Source organism: Triticum aestivum, chromosome 1D, assembly GCF_018294505.1.
Source record: "Triticum aestivum cultivar Chinese Spring chromosome 1D, IWGSC CS RefSeq v2.1, whole genome shotgun sequence".
Taxonomy (NCBI): Eukaryota; Viridiplantae; Streptophyta; class Magnoliopsida; order Poales; family Poaceae; genus Triticum; species Triticum aestivum.
Window position 1 is genome coordinate 282,876,552 of NC_057796.1, and position 15,207 is coordinate 282,891,758.

Consider the following 15,207-nt stretch of genomic DNA (forward strand, 5'->3'; position numbering starts at 1 on the left):
TTTTCTTTTTTTTTAGGGAAGGTACCCTCCAGTTTTTTTTTTGGGTGGGAAACAGGTAGCCTCCAGTTAGTCGTTCCCTGACGACCTAATCTCTATGGGCCGGTGCCAGTGATCAGCGTGAAGGCCCGTTGGCGTTGTTGTGCGTGCCAAGGGCGCTATTCCTGGCCTGTAAGCGAGCTACTGCGTCATGTTATAGCCTGTCGATTCTGAACATGAATGAAGAGAAGCATAGTTCTGCCTTCGTTCGTCGCTGAAACTTGGTGACAAAATATATACTCCAGATTTCAAAAATTGTGATGAACGAGCAGACCCCGTCTTTGTACCACTGGAACGTTGTACAAACTTATATACTTACCCATGCGATGCATGTGAGCAGCCCCAGCATTCCAATAATTTGGCCCGCATAACAATCACAGAAAGAAAAGGAATGTCACATGAAACTCACTGCCACGTTAGACATCTACCACTGTACAGCAATCCCCGGGATACAGGAGAAGATAGACGCGCAAGCACAAAGCTGTATCATAGTTTGGAAATGCACTGAGCACGCAACACCTTTATGACAAGTTTCAGCCGGACAGATACATATATACCCGTTGATCACAAGCCGATGAAATCGTCCTTCTTCTCCTTCCGGGGAGTCCTTTCCTGCTGGGAGGAGGTGCCGGCTTTCTTACCGAAGATCATGTCGTCGAGATCCTGAAGCAAGTCATCCCCGCCACTAGAGCGACCACCGGACCCAGCTGATTTCCTTGCGGGGGTGTCTTTGCCAACAGCGCGTGGGGATTCCTCAGGCTCCACCGTGACTGGAATCATTGCTGGTTCTGGCTCAGGCTCTGCGACGATGGGCTCCTTGAGGTCTTCGTACTTGGACAGAACTTTCTGGAGTTCATCGTGGATGCTCAGTGCCTCGAAGAGTTGAGCCTCGTTATCACCTGCAGTCTCGACGATTCTCTGGATTGTGTATTGACACTGTTGGCATTGCTGGACCAGGGTGGTAGTCAAGTCATCCTGCATGTATGTGAGGTGCAGTGGAAAATCAGGACAGGGAGTTGATGATAGCATCGTACTAATACAATATTGAATTAGATACCTGAATAGCAGATAAAAATAATAGAATGAAGTTCTTAACAAACTGTCAGTTAACTACTTACTTTCAGATACTGCTCTGCACCGAGACTGTGATGAGGTAATAAGGGATAACAGGTTGATTGGCCAGGGCCATTGTTGCTGTATTTACTATTAAGATTAAAATGTAAAAAATGCTAGCAACCAATATATAATTTCCTTAACATATAGTCATGTATAAAGATAACAAAACTTCAACCCTGCCTTTTGAGATGCCTACATCACAGACTGCACATTGCCTATATAACAGATTCCACGCTGAACGACATGAATTACTCACCTAAGCTGGAGTTTCTAATTGACTGGCAAAAGAAAAGACTAACCTCTAGAGCCTCTTTTTGTGGAGATGATGATAGCACTGTGGACAGAAGTTCAACGCTATTGCGAGCCACCTCAAAAGCCTCGTCGACTTGTACAGAAGGGGCAGCACGGACTGGAGCAAAACTTTCATCTGGAATTTCTTGATACCCTTCCTGTGCTGCATCAGAATATGGTTCAGCTGCAGGTACTGAACGGGGAGGAGTAAATATTGGCGCAAGGCTCTCATCATCGCGGCCAGGGAAGCGAATTCCCCTAGATCTTAAGCTCTGCAACGAAAACCAAATGATATAAGTTTCAGGCAGTCTAATGATACAAGTTTCAGGCACAACATTGTGCTATGGATGCAGTGTAAACTGCACTAAAGGAATGTTTATGAAAATGCATCCTAATTATCCCTCCAATTAACATAAGTAACTTAATATCTAGTTATCCACAATTAACCAAAGTTCAAAAGGAACTAAATAAGCTTTCTCAGATTCTTGGCAGATCAGCAGTAAAGCACTGTGTTCCGGTAAAATCAGCTAGTTTAACCAGAGAGCATTCCGTGTATGTTGATCATCAATAAGTACCTTGTATGTTTCTTCATACACGGGAAGGTAGCGGAGCTCCTCTCCTGACTCCCCTCATGCTTCAATAAGCATGAGCGCCTTGTTTCTGTTGTTGACTATAGTCTGCGGGTCATCAATAAGCTTCACCATTTCATCAAGGACCCGCTCCGCAGCAATCTCGGAGAAAGCCTTCTCGCAGTTCTTGACAATGGTCTCGAGGAGGACAAGAGCCAGATACTGCACCCTCGGGCTCTTGAGCATGATTCGCCTCTTGATGGCGCGGATGAGCTCGACGCTGTTGACCCTCTCGGTGTTGGCCATATCGCATATCTCAAGATTGGTAGCCCAATCAGGGCCGTCCATGGTCTCCAAGGTGGCCTCGTCAACAATCTTGTCGGCCATGTTCTGGCCTTGGAAGAACTCCTTCATCTTGAAACTCATGCTAGTGACGCCGGTGGACATCTTGCGGCTGACTTCCGCGCCGCTGATCTTGAGGCGCTCGCCCAGGGCGTTAACTTTGTCCATGAGATTGTCGCTCATCTTGTTACAGTGATCCGGCAGTCAGTCGATACCTGGCGTGATCCTGCAGGCAAGTAAAGTGCTACATCAGGACAAGATAGCAAAGAAGAAATCGAGCACCAAAATTGCAATTCACTATCAGCCAAGAAGGGGGATCCAAGCAGCCCAGAACATGAACAGCTGCCAGTAGTAGATTGCGGGTGGGAGGTTATCGGAAGCTGAACAACCTACCTACGTTCTTGAGCATATCTGACAGAAACTAGAACCTGTCCTTGTGATGCTACAGCTAGGGTTTCTTGCTTGTTTGGTGCCCAGAAAAAAAAGGGGGGCGACGCAATTTGCAGGGCCATTTCTTGGCCGTGGAGATTGAACTGAACTGGTAAAGTATCGCGTAGATGGATTGCTACACAAGTTGACTGACAGGACAGGTAGTACTCTTTGTTTATGTATTTAGTTTTTTTTGTGTATGTACGATTGATTTACAAGGGAAGGGAACACATCGCAAGTTGGCAAGAAAAGAAACGGAAATCGGGGGACGGTGGTGGTTTGATCGCGCTTAGACGAGCAGTATACATACGATGGACAATTTTGAGTTGGATATGGGGATTGGGGGCGGCGGCGGCGGCAGAAGCAGTGTTAGTAGCAGGGAAGCGCAAGAAGAAGAGTAGGCAGGCTGAGAAGGGTGGATAAATCAGCAGCCCGAAGCGAAGAGCGACGACGGCGGTGACAGAGGTCGGGGTCGGGGCTCACCTTGTTCCCAATTCGTCGGCGGCTCCCTCCTCCTCCTCCTCCTTCCCCGGCTCAGGCAGGCGCAGAGTAGGCGAGTCGTCTGCTGCGGCTGCCAAGGCCAAGGGCGTGATGGATGGATTTCAGGTCTCAGGATGGAATGGATTCCACCTTGGAGCTCCTTCCGTCCCCACTTCTCCTTTTTCCCTCTTCTACTACTTTTTTCTTTTTTTTTAGATTACTGTTTTCCCTCTTCTACTTTTCGCCTTCCTGTGGGTGGAAGGAATGGTGCAAACCCAATTGGACGGGCAAAGGTCACGTACGCTAACCAATTAGAGCAGCAATTATTAACATTGCGTGGTCATCATTTGATTATCCTTCATTATCTACTGATATGATAGTCTTCGTAATCCTGGTGATCGTGTCATCAGGTGATCCAACTCAACTGTAAGATCAGCCAGAATTCCATGAGGAAGGAAATCGAGCTTTGTTGCAAGAGAAAATCAACCATGCTCGCCTAATCAATCTTCCTTCTTTCAGGATCAGGAGGATTCAGACTCCAGCTGTGTTGGCTTGCCGCGTCTTCAGAGCCCTGCCTGCCTGCGACCGCGTGCTCTGGACCTATAAAATTCAACGCGCTCACGCATACAAATAATCTTTCTTCCACACCTATTCATATCTTCCTACTGTCGCCGTCCAAATCCAAATGCTTCAGTAATAAATTCAGACGAGAGCGACCGACGCCTCCAGATAAAACACAGGTTACATCCACGCAAGGTCAACAGTTAGGAGCCAAGACAAATAGGAAGGCGACACATATTGGGCTCTGTATGTATATATCATGTCATGTGTCTCCAAATTTTGGAGCAAAAGAATTAATATGTACACAAAACTAATCAAAAAATAGGACGAGTTAACTTTTAGCACAAAAAGGAAATCGAGCCGACTGCCTGCCAGGATCCAGGGACCAATCTGTATTTGCTGGACCAATCTGGCCCAGATGATAGCCATCTCATACAGCAGTAGCTCTTCACAAAAGATGGAACACATGCATCATCTGCTGCTGGGTTCCGCCGTGCTATTTAGGATTAGACTGACAATAGCCGCAGACTTCTTGTCACCACATGAGCACGGTGTAGGCAGCAGCATATCACACGGTTTTTCCTTCACGCGACTTCAACAACTTACAGGGTCTGCAGGGCCGCCGTCGCAGCCTCATCCATGATTAGTAACTGTGACGACATCAAAGTTTAACAAGGCCTTCCCAGCAAAAACCCACAACTTTGCACTATAGCAGTTCATCTACTCCATCGAAAAGAAATGAGAAATCCAGGCCTGAAAATTGAAGGAGCCGCAAATTATTTGTTGTGCAAATGCAATCCATCAAATTAACTTCCTCTAAGCTAAGAAAACCATCTTTGGAATGGAACAACACATGGAGCAGTACATGAGGAATGGAAACGGTTACTCCTATGGCTATTATGTTCAATACATTATACTACAATCGTTTATCTTTTCCAGGGGTCGCTTACTAGATCAGATGCATCATACAAAAATATGAAATCACAATTTTCTTGCATGGTACCAACGGTCTTCTGATTTCTCATGCAAGCTGCATATGCAAAACTGCTACAGCATTTATGAGCTCCACTTTCTTTGCTGATCGACTAGCATAAACATAAAGCAATGGAATCTACGTACACAAAAAGTCCATGTGAAATTGCACTTTGCACCAACCCAAACTACTCACGTATGTCAAATTACCAAACTGGCAAATGTCGCACTGGGATAAATGCATGTGTGTGTTTAATGCAACAAACAAATACTACCTCCATCCGGAATTAGTTGTCGCTGAAAAGGATGCATCTAGCATGTCTAGATACATCCGTTTGAGCGACAAGTAATTCCGGATGGAGGGAGAAGCGGATGGTGATCAGGTCAGTATAGAACAAACCTGAGAAAGCTTAGTTTCATCGCCATGGTTGCGAGAGTGAGATGGCAGGGTTTGACGAAACTGCTCCACGGTCTCTAAAGATAGCAGACTTGAGGACATTATATTGATCAACAACTGAATTGTACAGAGCCTCTGAGAATATCCCCCTTGCCTGTATTTAATAAATCAACTTAACATTCTTCCCACCGGAACAAAGAAAAAACACTAAACAAAGAAACACAAGGTCCAACAAAAAATATAAGTGAGCAAAAGCTGAAAGTAACTTAAAGAAATTGTAAGCACTACGCTAAGTTTTCTGTGCAATAATTTTCAGGACGATATTTTCAGGAATGCAGATCTTTATCCACCAGATGGATGAGGAACCCACAATGCATGCAGCCCTTTTGAATTTTCAAAAGAAAAGAAAAATAATCATGTATAAAGGTTATGGTATATCCCGTGCCCTGTATGGAAAAGAAATGTATAAATTTCACCAAAAATATGACTACTTATAACGTGCACAAAAAAAGGTGAATAGTACCATGTTACTATCACATAGTGCTTTTTTGTCCTGAACAGGTTGCCAATGATCCTATTTTTGCAGATGCTCATGATATATCATAAACCTTTGCAGACGCATGCAACATGGGTCGCACAAGCCACCGATTGCAGATTCTATTTACCAAGATTTTCAGACTAGAGAGAATGGCTAGCGGGAGTTAAAATTCACAAGATTACCAACATTCGCATTGCAACATGGAAATGCATCCACCAGTCCCAAGGGAGATTGATAGAGTTGGTGATGTAGAATCAGAAGAAAAACCAGTGGAAACAAATACCTAATTATGCAATAACGCAACAATAACTTGATTCCCACCCATCAAACAAAAACAAGAGCAAGCCAATCATTCATGACTTAAAGCTTTGTTCCTATTCACTCTAAGAAGACTTCCAAATGGAAGGGCCTATCACTGATGAATAGCGTACATATTCAGACACTTCCACCATATAGACTACACTATGTATATGAATTTTGACAATGGCTCATTACCGAGTTTAGATGTAAGCAGTAGTTCTCAGTACAAAGGCGATCACAGCGACAGAAGCTAATCTAACATTACTCTTCTACCTGAACATTGTTTAGAGGCTCCGCAACGATGCCCTGCCTCAGCAAACAAGCAAAAGGCAAACAGAATGTGCAGCTTACAAACTAGCCCAAATGTATCAGTATAGCCAGCTATTTGCAGGCGCCAAAAGCTTTTCCAATATTGAATGGTTCTACCAATATAGAATGGTCCTATCGATAACAGGCCTAACACTTCACAAAAACTAGAGCAAGAATATCAATAGATATACAGAAATGAAACATGAAAGAATACAAACCACATCAGCATTCCGAGATTGAGCAGTAACATCCCCATACTTTATTTCTTCAGCTACTGACAAGCCTACACCATGGAAGGATATCACTCTTTGCTCACCAATCTCTTTCTCAATCTGTTCAAATAAAAACAAAAATTCAAAAGAGTAAAAATATTTGAACTGGCGAGATATGGCAAGTAACCATACCTGTTGTGGTGGAGGCATAATCTCATAGCATAGCAATGATAATGGATATATGTGCCCAGGAACGCCAGAATGCTCCAGAAGCCTCCTCATATTATCCACTGCAGATGCATCAAATGGCGCCTGCCCTTGTTTTTGTAAGTAGCAGACAGGTCAAGGTAAGGGGAACTAAAACAAAATCAATCTCTTTGTTGCGGTTCTTTCATAGTACCCTCCCACTTCCTTTGTCATGACAATGTCATTGGATTGAAAGAAAAAATGCATAATCATACACAGCAACCTCTGTAACATGATAAGACAGCCAAACCATATAGACTAGCAGGGAAGAGAACATACCGGGTGCCATTCTCCAGTCAAAGGGTCAGGACGGTCTCTACCGCCACTCGGAGCTATCCAAATTATATGTGAACCCCCACTACATATTATCATAAAAGATAAGCATTATCCTCTGATGCAAAAAGTGATCCTAGTCTAGCATGTCTTCCCTTAAAAGAGAACAAAGCCAGTTCCATGATGGTGAGCATGAAATCAATATTGCTTATGTACCCATGTGGTTATCTCCTTAACTCTATTTGCCTTTGAGCGCAATTGAACAATCTTCACTGCACCAGCACTAGATTTAAACCAAAACTCATATCATGTTTTACACTAAAAGTGAGTTCACTGTCACTAACTTGTAGTGGTTAAACATACACATCAATTAGGCTAGCTACTGGCAGGAAAATAGGATGAAAATAACCACCTATTGTAAGGAAATAGTACCGTAAAAGCAAAGCCATTTCCTTGAGACTTCGAGTGTTTGCCCTCCTCTTCATCTCAATTAGCTCAGGAAAATCATTCATATGCTTTTTTGAGTACACACAAAGGAGGTTTCTGTTATGAGAAAATGTTTAGGTGCTGATGCTTTCCGGTAACAGGATTAGAAGAAAGCAGAAACAACAATTTAGCATTATTATACAAACTGACCTTCCCATGCTAAATGGCTTGCAAAGAGGATCTGTAAGAACCCTATCCCCAGCAACATAAACCTATAGCAAATGGGGTTTTTGGTACCGATGCGGTTAGCTTATGATGATTCACAAGAAAATGGTAGTTCGTTCAGAGAGTTCCCTTACTATGTTCTCGCTAATCCACGGATTGCTTCTTTCAAGTGACAAGGCAATAACTGCTGGATCCGCTTCTGTCTGATGATTAGACATCAGAACAACATTATGACCCTGCGATGACATAAGAAATCAGAAAATATTTTGCTTATGCATGTTCAGTAAATAATATTTAACATTGCGAATTGAAAGAGTAACATAAGTTAGATACATAAATATATGGTGCTGGGGAGTGCCATGTGGTAAGATGCACTAAAACGCTTTCTCTGCTAGAATTTAAGGATCGGCTGGTGATGCCATCTATATGGAAACTTGATTACATTGCTCTATTTCACCAAGTAAGCAACATCTCTCTCGATCATTTTGTGACCTTTGGAGTCTGGTACCCATTTTCTCATTCATAGTAGCGTTTCTGCTTTTCTTCTTAAAAAATCATGATGGTTTGCATTTACTAGAACACTAAAAAGGTTTGACGCCCAAGAAGCTAGTGATTGGCATTTCATGAGAAAATATGACAAAGGTTAGACAAGTTCACCTGCCGAAGCTGATTCTCCATATCACTGAACACAGAAATGTTACCGACATAAGAGTTCCTGAGCATAAGGAAACCATGTTTGATAGGTCAAAGATCAATTTTGGATACATATGAAATTATGAATGTAGGAACTCTCCTGCCACATGATGGTAATTAAAATAAACTAGAGTATGTTAACAAATACCACTGTTCTGTTCACGAAAAATATATTATGACTAATGTTAGTTAAAAATAAAATAAATACTTGTTGCAATAGAATAGGCAGATACATCTTCCAGGAACTGGAGATTGCAGATCAGATACTGTGCATTACAATATAAAGCACAGATTTATTATCATCTTCAAAATAAATTCTTCAGCACGATGGAAATATGTGTACAGCATCCAGAATTTTCATCATAATTCATGAAAATTAAATATGTATTTGTCCAATAGACTGTGAAGGGACATGAATGACAAAAAAAAGTAAGGGTCTGTGACAGTAGATGTGCAATACAATTAATATGCACCCTGTGAAAGCAGTATCATATTGTAACAAATGAGTCTGATGAGGCATAATGTATCACTATTCCTGTTCACACAGAAGATGTCCATGAGAAGTACAGCAAACTTCGTATGACACTATATGAACCAAACAGGGCCTCTTATATGTGCTCAGATCAGATTCTTCATTACCTAAAATCTACCAGTGGCCTAATGTAGTTCTGACCGAAAGTGTAATAGTCAAACGGTTCTCTGATGGCCTTGTGATAAGGCTGAAACGTAAATGGATTCTGCAAAAGAACACGAAGATTGGTGTAAAAGTGCATCTTGGAACAAAGAGAAAATGTGAGAGCGAATTGGGAAGGTAACGGGCATAGAAATAGGACCTCTTCATCCAGCAGAACGCGGTCAAATAAATCCATCATGTTGGAAAGCATGATCTGATATGCATTTGGATCCCCATTTTGTAGGACCTGAAGACGCCAAAGCAATCACAGAATATACGTCATGAGTAAGTGAATAAGGATCTAACTGTACCAGACAGGAAACAGGAAGTATATTCACCGCATTCTTGTAGTTGTAGTACAGGTTTTCAAAGTTGTCAGCAACATCCGGACGCAACTTCCCTCTCTCCACTTCCTTCCTGACGCGTAGAACGAACTCTGCACACCACATGCAACTGATGGTTTCATATGAATGAAAAAGAACGAGATGAGATGAGATTTCTGGGATCACTCCTCTACAAGACTTAATAAATGTGCGAGTCAAAAATGCATTTGAGAGCAGCAGCAGACCTTGCTCGCTGCGCACGTCGAGCAGGGGCGATGGCCCCGCGACCTCCTCGTCCGCCCCCGTGTCGGAGGCGAGCACGGCGCCCTTGGCCGGGAGCCGCGGAGCCCGGCCGCCTCCGGCCGGCCTCCACGCGGGCAGCCGGAGGGCGCCGCGCCTGGGACGGCGGAGGCTCGCCGGCGCCGCTAATATGGCAGGTCGATGGGAGGCCCAGGCGCCTCCGGCGAGCGCGGCGAGCGGCGGGGCTTGCATGGAGCGGGCGGGCGGGCGGGCGTGAGGTTCTAGAAACCGAAAACCCTAGCCAGTGGGAAGGAGAGTGGTGGTGGTGGTGGGCGCGGACTCGCCTTGGCACGAATCGGCGGAAAAGGAAGACGGGCGACGGAGGCGACGAGGCGGCGACGGGAACGGTGCCGATTTTCGCTTCTTGGTTTCTTCTCAACGCAAGAGAAAAGAAGGATTTTCAAGTGGATTAGGATTCTCGTGCGAGCTGATTGGCACCGCTCCTTTATATTTTGACACATACGTCCCTCTCCTCCCCTCTCTCCGAATCTAGCCTCTATTCCCACGCAGGGGCGGATCATGCTATTTGTCACGATTTTAAATCTCTTTTTGCCTAACAACCTGAATTCCTCTTTGGATATTCTTTTTTTTTAGGATCACCTCTTTATTCAATGGAACACACAAACCTTTTCTAGACAATTGTTCGAAATATCAGCACTTTTTCGATTAATCTAATCACGAGTAGATAACAAACATGGCAATCACAGTATGCAGCTCATACCAAAAGCTAAGCATGTGAGCACATAAAGTACATAAAAACGAAACATCTATGAACACAGAGTATGCGGTTAGCACATGAGCGGGTAAATAGGGGATAAACAAGTCATACCCTCTGGTTGGCCAGGCCAATGCGGCGGCGGCGGTAGCCTTGGCGTCGTCCGCGGCCTTCTTCTTGGCGGCAGCGGTGGCCATGGAGTCGATGCAGGGGAAGTAGTCGAAGCAGAGGCGGATGGAGATGGGGACGGATCGAGAGCGGTCGCGCCGATACGCTCTCGAAAAAACCCGCTCTTCTCCTAGGCGGCACCTCAAAGGACGGGATTCCGGAGGCACCTGCTCTGCCAACCAACCATGCACGCGGTCGTCGGGATGGGGTCACCGGAAGCAGCACAGTGAGAGGAACGGTAGATGGCAGCCACGGTTGCGCAAGGAGGGAGTGAGTATGTGTCGGTCGTACTGGCCAACTCCTTCAATATATAGGCCGTCGGGTAGATAGGTCTGGGCTCAGGACCACGACCGTGTCCGCGAACAGCCCACGGTCCAACATATTGGACAGTGGCACTTCAGTGTCCATGATTAATTAACCATTCCTGGCTGGCAAAAATAAAGCGCATAGGTTTAAGCTCAGCTCGGCTCATTCCCGCAACCCGTGATGAGGCGTGGTGTGGCGAGGCGGGCGGCGGAGGAGGAGCGCGCGTGTACAGCTCCTCTTCTCAAGCTCCCAATGGCATATGGTAGAGCAGCCCTGATGAAGGGGTCTCACTCTCAACTCCACTAGTAGTATGGTAATAAACTTCCCATCACTTGTCGTGCACCTAAATGGGGCTTAGAGATTAACCATGGATTATTGTCTTATATGGGCCAAAGCCCATCTATAATCCAATAAACCCCCACCAGATCTCGAGGCACATTAGTTTTTTCATCTGTTCCAAACAATGTTTTGATATACCAAAATTTTTAGTGGAGATTGTTAAGTTGAACTTCCACCTAGAGCAACACGATTAGACTTCTTCACAACTGAACAATGGACTATGTCTTGAATTGTCAGTTTAGCATGCAAAAGTTTTGCCTATTGTTAGTTGATACGTGGCTACCAAAGGCAAACCCCACTGGTGAAGCTTATTAGTCATTACTCCTAACTTGTTCATGAGCTTCCTAGAAATTACCCTATCTCATAGATGTGACCAGCAGTCGGGCTCACATAGGTGTGCTCCTCCAAAGAATGATATGTAGGACAACATCTTGCTTACACAAGTTTTGGAACACATTAAGACAAAATTCAACTTGCCTTGCAGATTACGAGAGCATAACATCTTCAACAGAGTGGGTTAGTAAGGATACTCTCATCAGTTGACCGCTGGATTGTTTTCCCAGGTGCTAATTCATGGGATCTCCGATTACATAGGTTGGGTTACCCCCATGGCACCTTACGTGGGTCTCAATGCCCGTCTCCCTCGATGCATTTTCTATCATAATACATGATAGCCCTTTTGTAAAGGGATATGCTAGATTCTTAGCTGTCTGGATATAATCCAACGCTGTTACTCCGGAGTTTCTTGAATGCCCAACAGATTTCAATCTTCTTCTTATGTGCTTTGTGGATTGCACGTTGTCCTTTGAAATTTTTGCCTTGCCAATCACTCTCTGATTGCCAAAGTTCATAAAGATAGTCAGAACTGCTTACTAACCATTGGCAAACCCATCAAAAGCTCTCGAAGCCATTCTGCTTCGACGCATGATGTGTCGAATGACATGAGTTCTGCTTCCATGGTCGATCTTGTTAAGATCATCTGCTTGCAAGACTTCCAGGAAACAACACCACCACCAAGTGTGAACATATAACCACTTGTGGCTTTCATCTCATCAGCTTCGGATATCCAATTCGAATCACTATACCCCTAAAGTACCATTGGGTACCCAACATAGTAAATTCCGTAGTTCACAGTACCTTGCAAATAACGCATGACTCGCTCAATAGCATGCCAGTGCACATCTCCTGGATTGGGAACAGACCGGCTCAGTTTGCACACAACAAGTGAGATGTCAGGTCGAGTAGCACAAGCTAGGTACATGAGTGAACCAATCACTTGAGAGTATCTCAATTGATCAACAATTGTGCCTTCAAACTTTTGAATCCGCACGTTAGGATCATATGGTGTTGTAGAAGGTTTGCAGTCTAAATATCCAAAACAACTCAAAATCTTCTCAACATAGTGGGATTGCAAAAGTGTAATTCCACCCTCAGTATATCGCAGTAGCTTGATGTTCAAGATAACATCAGCCACACCCAGGTCTTTCATTTCAAAGTTACGAGATAGAAAAGTCTTGACCTCCTTAATGACTCTAAGTTGGGTCCCAAATATTAACATGTCATCGGCATATAGACATAGTATAACTCCTTTGCCCCCACCATGGTGATAGTATACACATTTGTCAGCTTCATAACAACAAAGCCAACAGATGTCAAAGTTCTATTGCACTTCTCATGCCATTGCTTAGGCGCTTGTTTCAGGACACACAGAGATTTCAATAGCTTGCACACCTTTTGAGGGAGTCCTGGACTAAGGGGTCCTCGGGCGACCGGTCTATTAGCCATGGGCCGGACTGATGGGCCGTGAAGACACGAAGATCGAAGACTGCGCCCGTGTCCGGATAGGACTTTCCTTGGCGTGGAAGGCAAGCTTGGCGACCCGATATGTAGATTCCTTTCTTTGTGACCGACCTTGTGTAACCCTAGATCCTCCCGGTGTCTATATAAACCGGAGGACTTAGTCCGGAAAGGAGAGATACTCATTACCATAGTTATACAGGCTAGACTTCTAGGGTTTAGCCAATACGATCTCGTGGTAGATCAACTCTTGTAATACTCATGTTCATCAAGATCAATCAAGAAGGAAGTAGGGTATTACCTCCATAGAGAGGGCCCGAACCTGGGTAAACATCTTGTCCCCTGTCTCCTGTTACCATCGACCTTAGATGCACAGTTCGGGACCCCCTACCCGAGATCCGCCGGTTTTGACACCGACATTGGTGCTTTCATTGAGAGTTCCACTGTGACATCCTCACAAGGTTTGATGGCCCCTTAAATCGTCAACAACGCTGTCCAGGGGGAAACCTTCCTCCCCGGACAGATCTTCGTGTTCGGCAGCTTCGTACTGCGGGCCAACTCGCTCGGCCACCTGGAGCAGATCGACAGCTACACCCCTGGTCATCTGGTCAGATTTGGGAGCTTGAATTACGTTGCGGACATCCGTGGAGATTTGATCTTCGCCGGATTCGAGACCGCGGCAACCGCTCCTAGTCACCCCGATGAACATGACCTAAATCTGTCATCGGGCCGCATCCAAGAGATTGCTCCTGTAACTGCTCCGGCCGTAGATCCGGAGCATATTGCACCATCCGAAAATGGGAGGCTCAACCTCACCGCGGAGGCCGCAGATTTCACGACGTTGGAGCCGAACACAGACCTAAAGTCACACGGCGCCTTTGTCACCGGAACTCCGGACTCGTCTCTGGTCATAAATTTCGAGCCATGTGCATCCGCGGACGCCGAGCTGGATCGCTTATCGATCTTTGAGTTTAGCGCCGCAGACATCTTCCAGCATTCGCCCTTGGGAGATGTGCTAAATTCGTTAAGAAACTTGTCCTTGGCGGGGGAATCACAGCCGAATTATGTCCGGTTCGAACTGGAGGCTGATGATGAAGGAGAATTTCGTCCCCACCCACCACCCACTTCATAGCCACTGTCGAAGACTTAACCGACGAGCTTGACTATGACTCTGAAGACATCGACGGTATGGACGACGATGCTGGAGACGAGGAGGCCCAAAACCCGCCGTTCACTGGACGATGGACGACCACTTCCTCATACGACGTCTACATGGTAGATACGCCGAAACATAACAGCGGCGATGACAAGGAAAACCCAGCAAAGGAGGACTCTCCTAAAACACAGCCAAAGCGCCGGCGTCAGCGGCGCCGCTCTAAATCCCGCCGCAGCAGGGATAGCAACACCGGCAGAGGAGACGACAACACTCCGGATGGTGCCGAAGACACAGAAGAACCCAATGATCAAACGGCCGAACAAGACAATCGGGAATTAGGGCATGCCAGCACTGACGAACAGGCCATAGAAGAAGACTCGGAGGACAGTAGTTACCGTCCGCCCTCCGAGGAGGAGGTGAGCCTCGGCAACGAAGACTTCATCGTGCCTGAGGAACCCCTGGAGCAGGAGCGCTTTAAGCTTCAGCTAATAGCCACTGCGAGGAGCCTGAAAAAGAAGCAGCAGCAGCTTCAAGCTGATCAAGACCTGCTCAATGACAGATGGACCGATGTCCTGGCAGCCGAGGAATACGGCCTTAAACGCCCAGCCAAAAGCTACCCGAAGCGCAGATTACTACCTCAGTTCAACGATGAGGCGCCAGATCCCGCACCAGCATCACGCAACGCGGCTGATCGGCCACCGCATGGTCGGGATAAAACTGCAACCCGAGCCAAAAACCAGACTGTCCCACTCCGCCGTAAAGGCAGGTATAAGTCAGCTCGGGGCCATACATATGACCTCCGCCAAGAACTGGATAGTAGAGCGGAACACACAAGATCGATCTATGGATCGTGAGGACGTGACTTAAGGCGCGGGGACAACTATCTATTCGGGCGTGACAAACCTATTCACGCCCGAGCCGAATGCCGCAGACGGACTCCATCAGAGCTATGTCGCGATGCGGCCTGATATAGAGGCGCCGCGCACCCTCTTTGCTTCACTGACGAAGTAATGGA

The 15,207-nt window shown here is 45.7% G+C and overlaps 1 protein-coding gene and 1 pseudogene across 5 annotated transcripts; both read right to left on the reverse strand.

Moving 5' to 3' along the window:
- Positions 1–428: 428 nt before the first annotated feature.
- Positions 429–3,506, reverse strand: LOC123181484 (TOM1-like protein 1; annotated as a pseudogene). The gene is made up of 4 exons (XR_006491747.1): positions 3,267–3,506; positions 2,019–2,580; positions 1,452–1,715; positions 429–1,011 (listed from the first exon to the last, which is right to left on the reverse strand). The product of XR_006491747.1 is annotated as a TOM1-like protein 1 (transcript).
- Positions 3,507–4,046: 540 nt separating this feature from the next.
- LOC123181483 (glycerol-3-phosphate acyltransferase, chloroplastic) lies at positions 4,047–10,133 on the reverse strand. Of its 4 annotated transcripts, none has more exons than XR_006491746.1 (13): positions 9,657–10,133; positions 9,427–9,524; positions 9,249–9,335; positions 9,055–9,152; positions 8,380–8,437; positions 7,857–7,958; positions 7,708–7,769; positions 7,504–7,614; positions 7,078–7,156; positions 6,745–6,864; positions 6,599–6,623; positions 5,197–5,347; positions 4,047–4,577 (listed from the first exon to the last, which is right to left on the reverse strand). XR_006491746.1 is itself a non-coding variant. In XM_044593749.1 (13 exons), the coding sequence occupies exons 1-13, from the start codon at positions 9,901–9,903 to the stop codon at positions 4,545–4,547; spliced, it is 1,320 nt and encodes a 439-aa protein (XP_044449684.1). In that variant the 5' UTR covers positions 9,904–10,133; the 3' UTR covers positions 4,047–4,544. The 4 variants fall into 4 exon arrangements, 2 of the variants coding, with proteins under 2 accessions (XP_044449684.1, XP_044449685.1); XR_006491745.1 differs by having other exon boundaries at positions 6,559–6,623; XM_044593749.1 differs by having other exon boundaries at positions 6,599–6,672.
- Between the last annotated feature and the right edge of the window lie 5,074 nt (positions 10,134–15,207).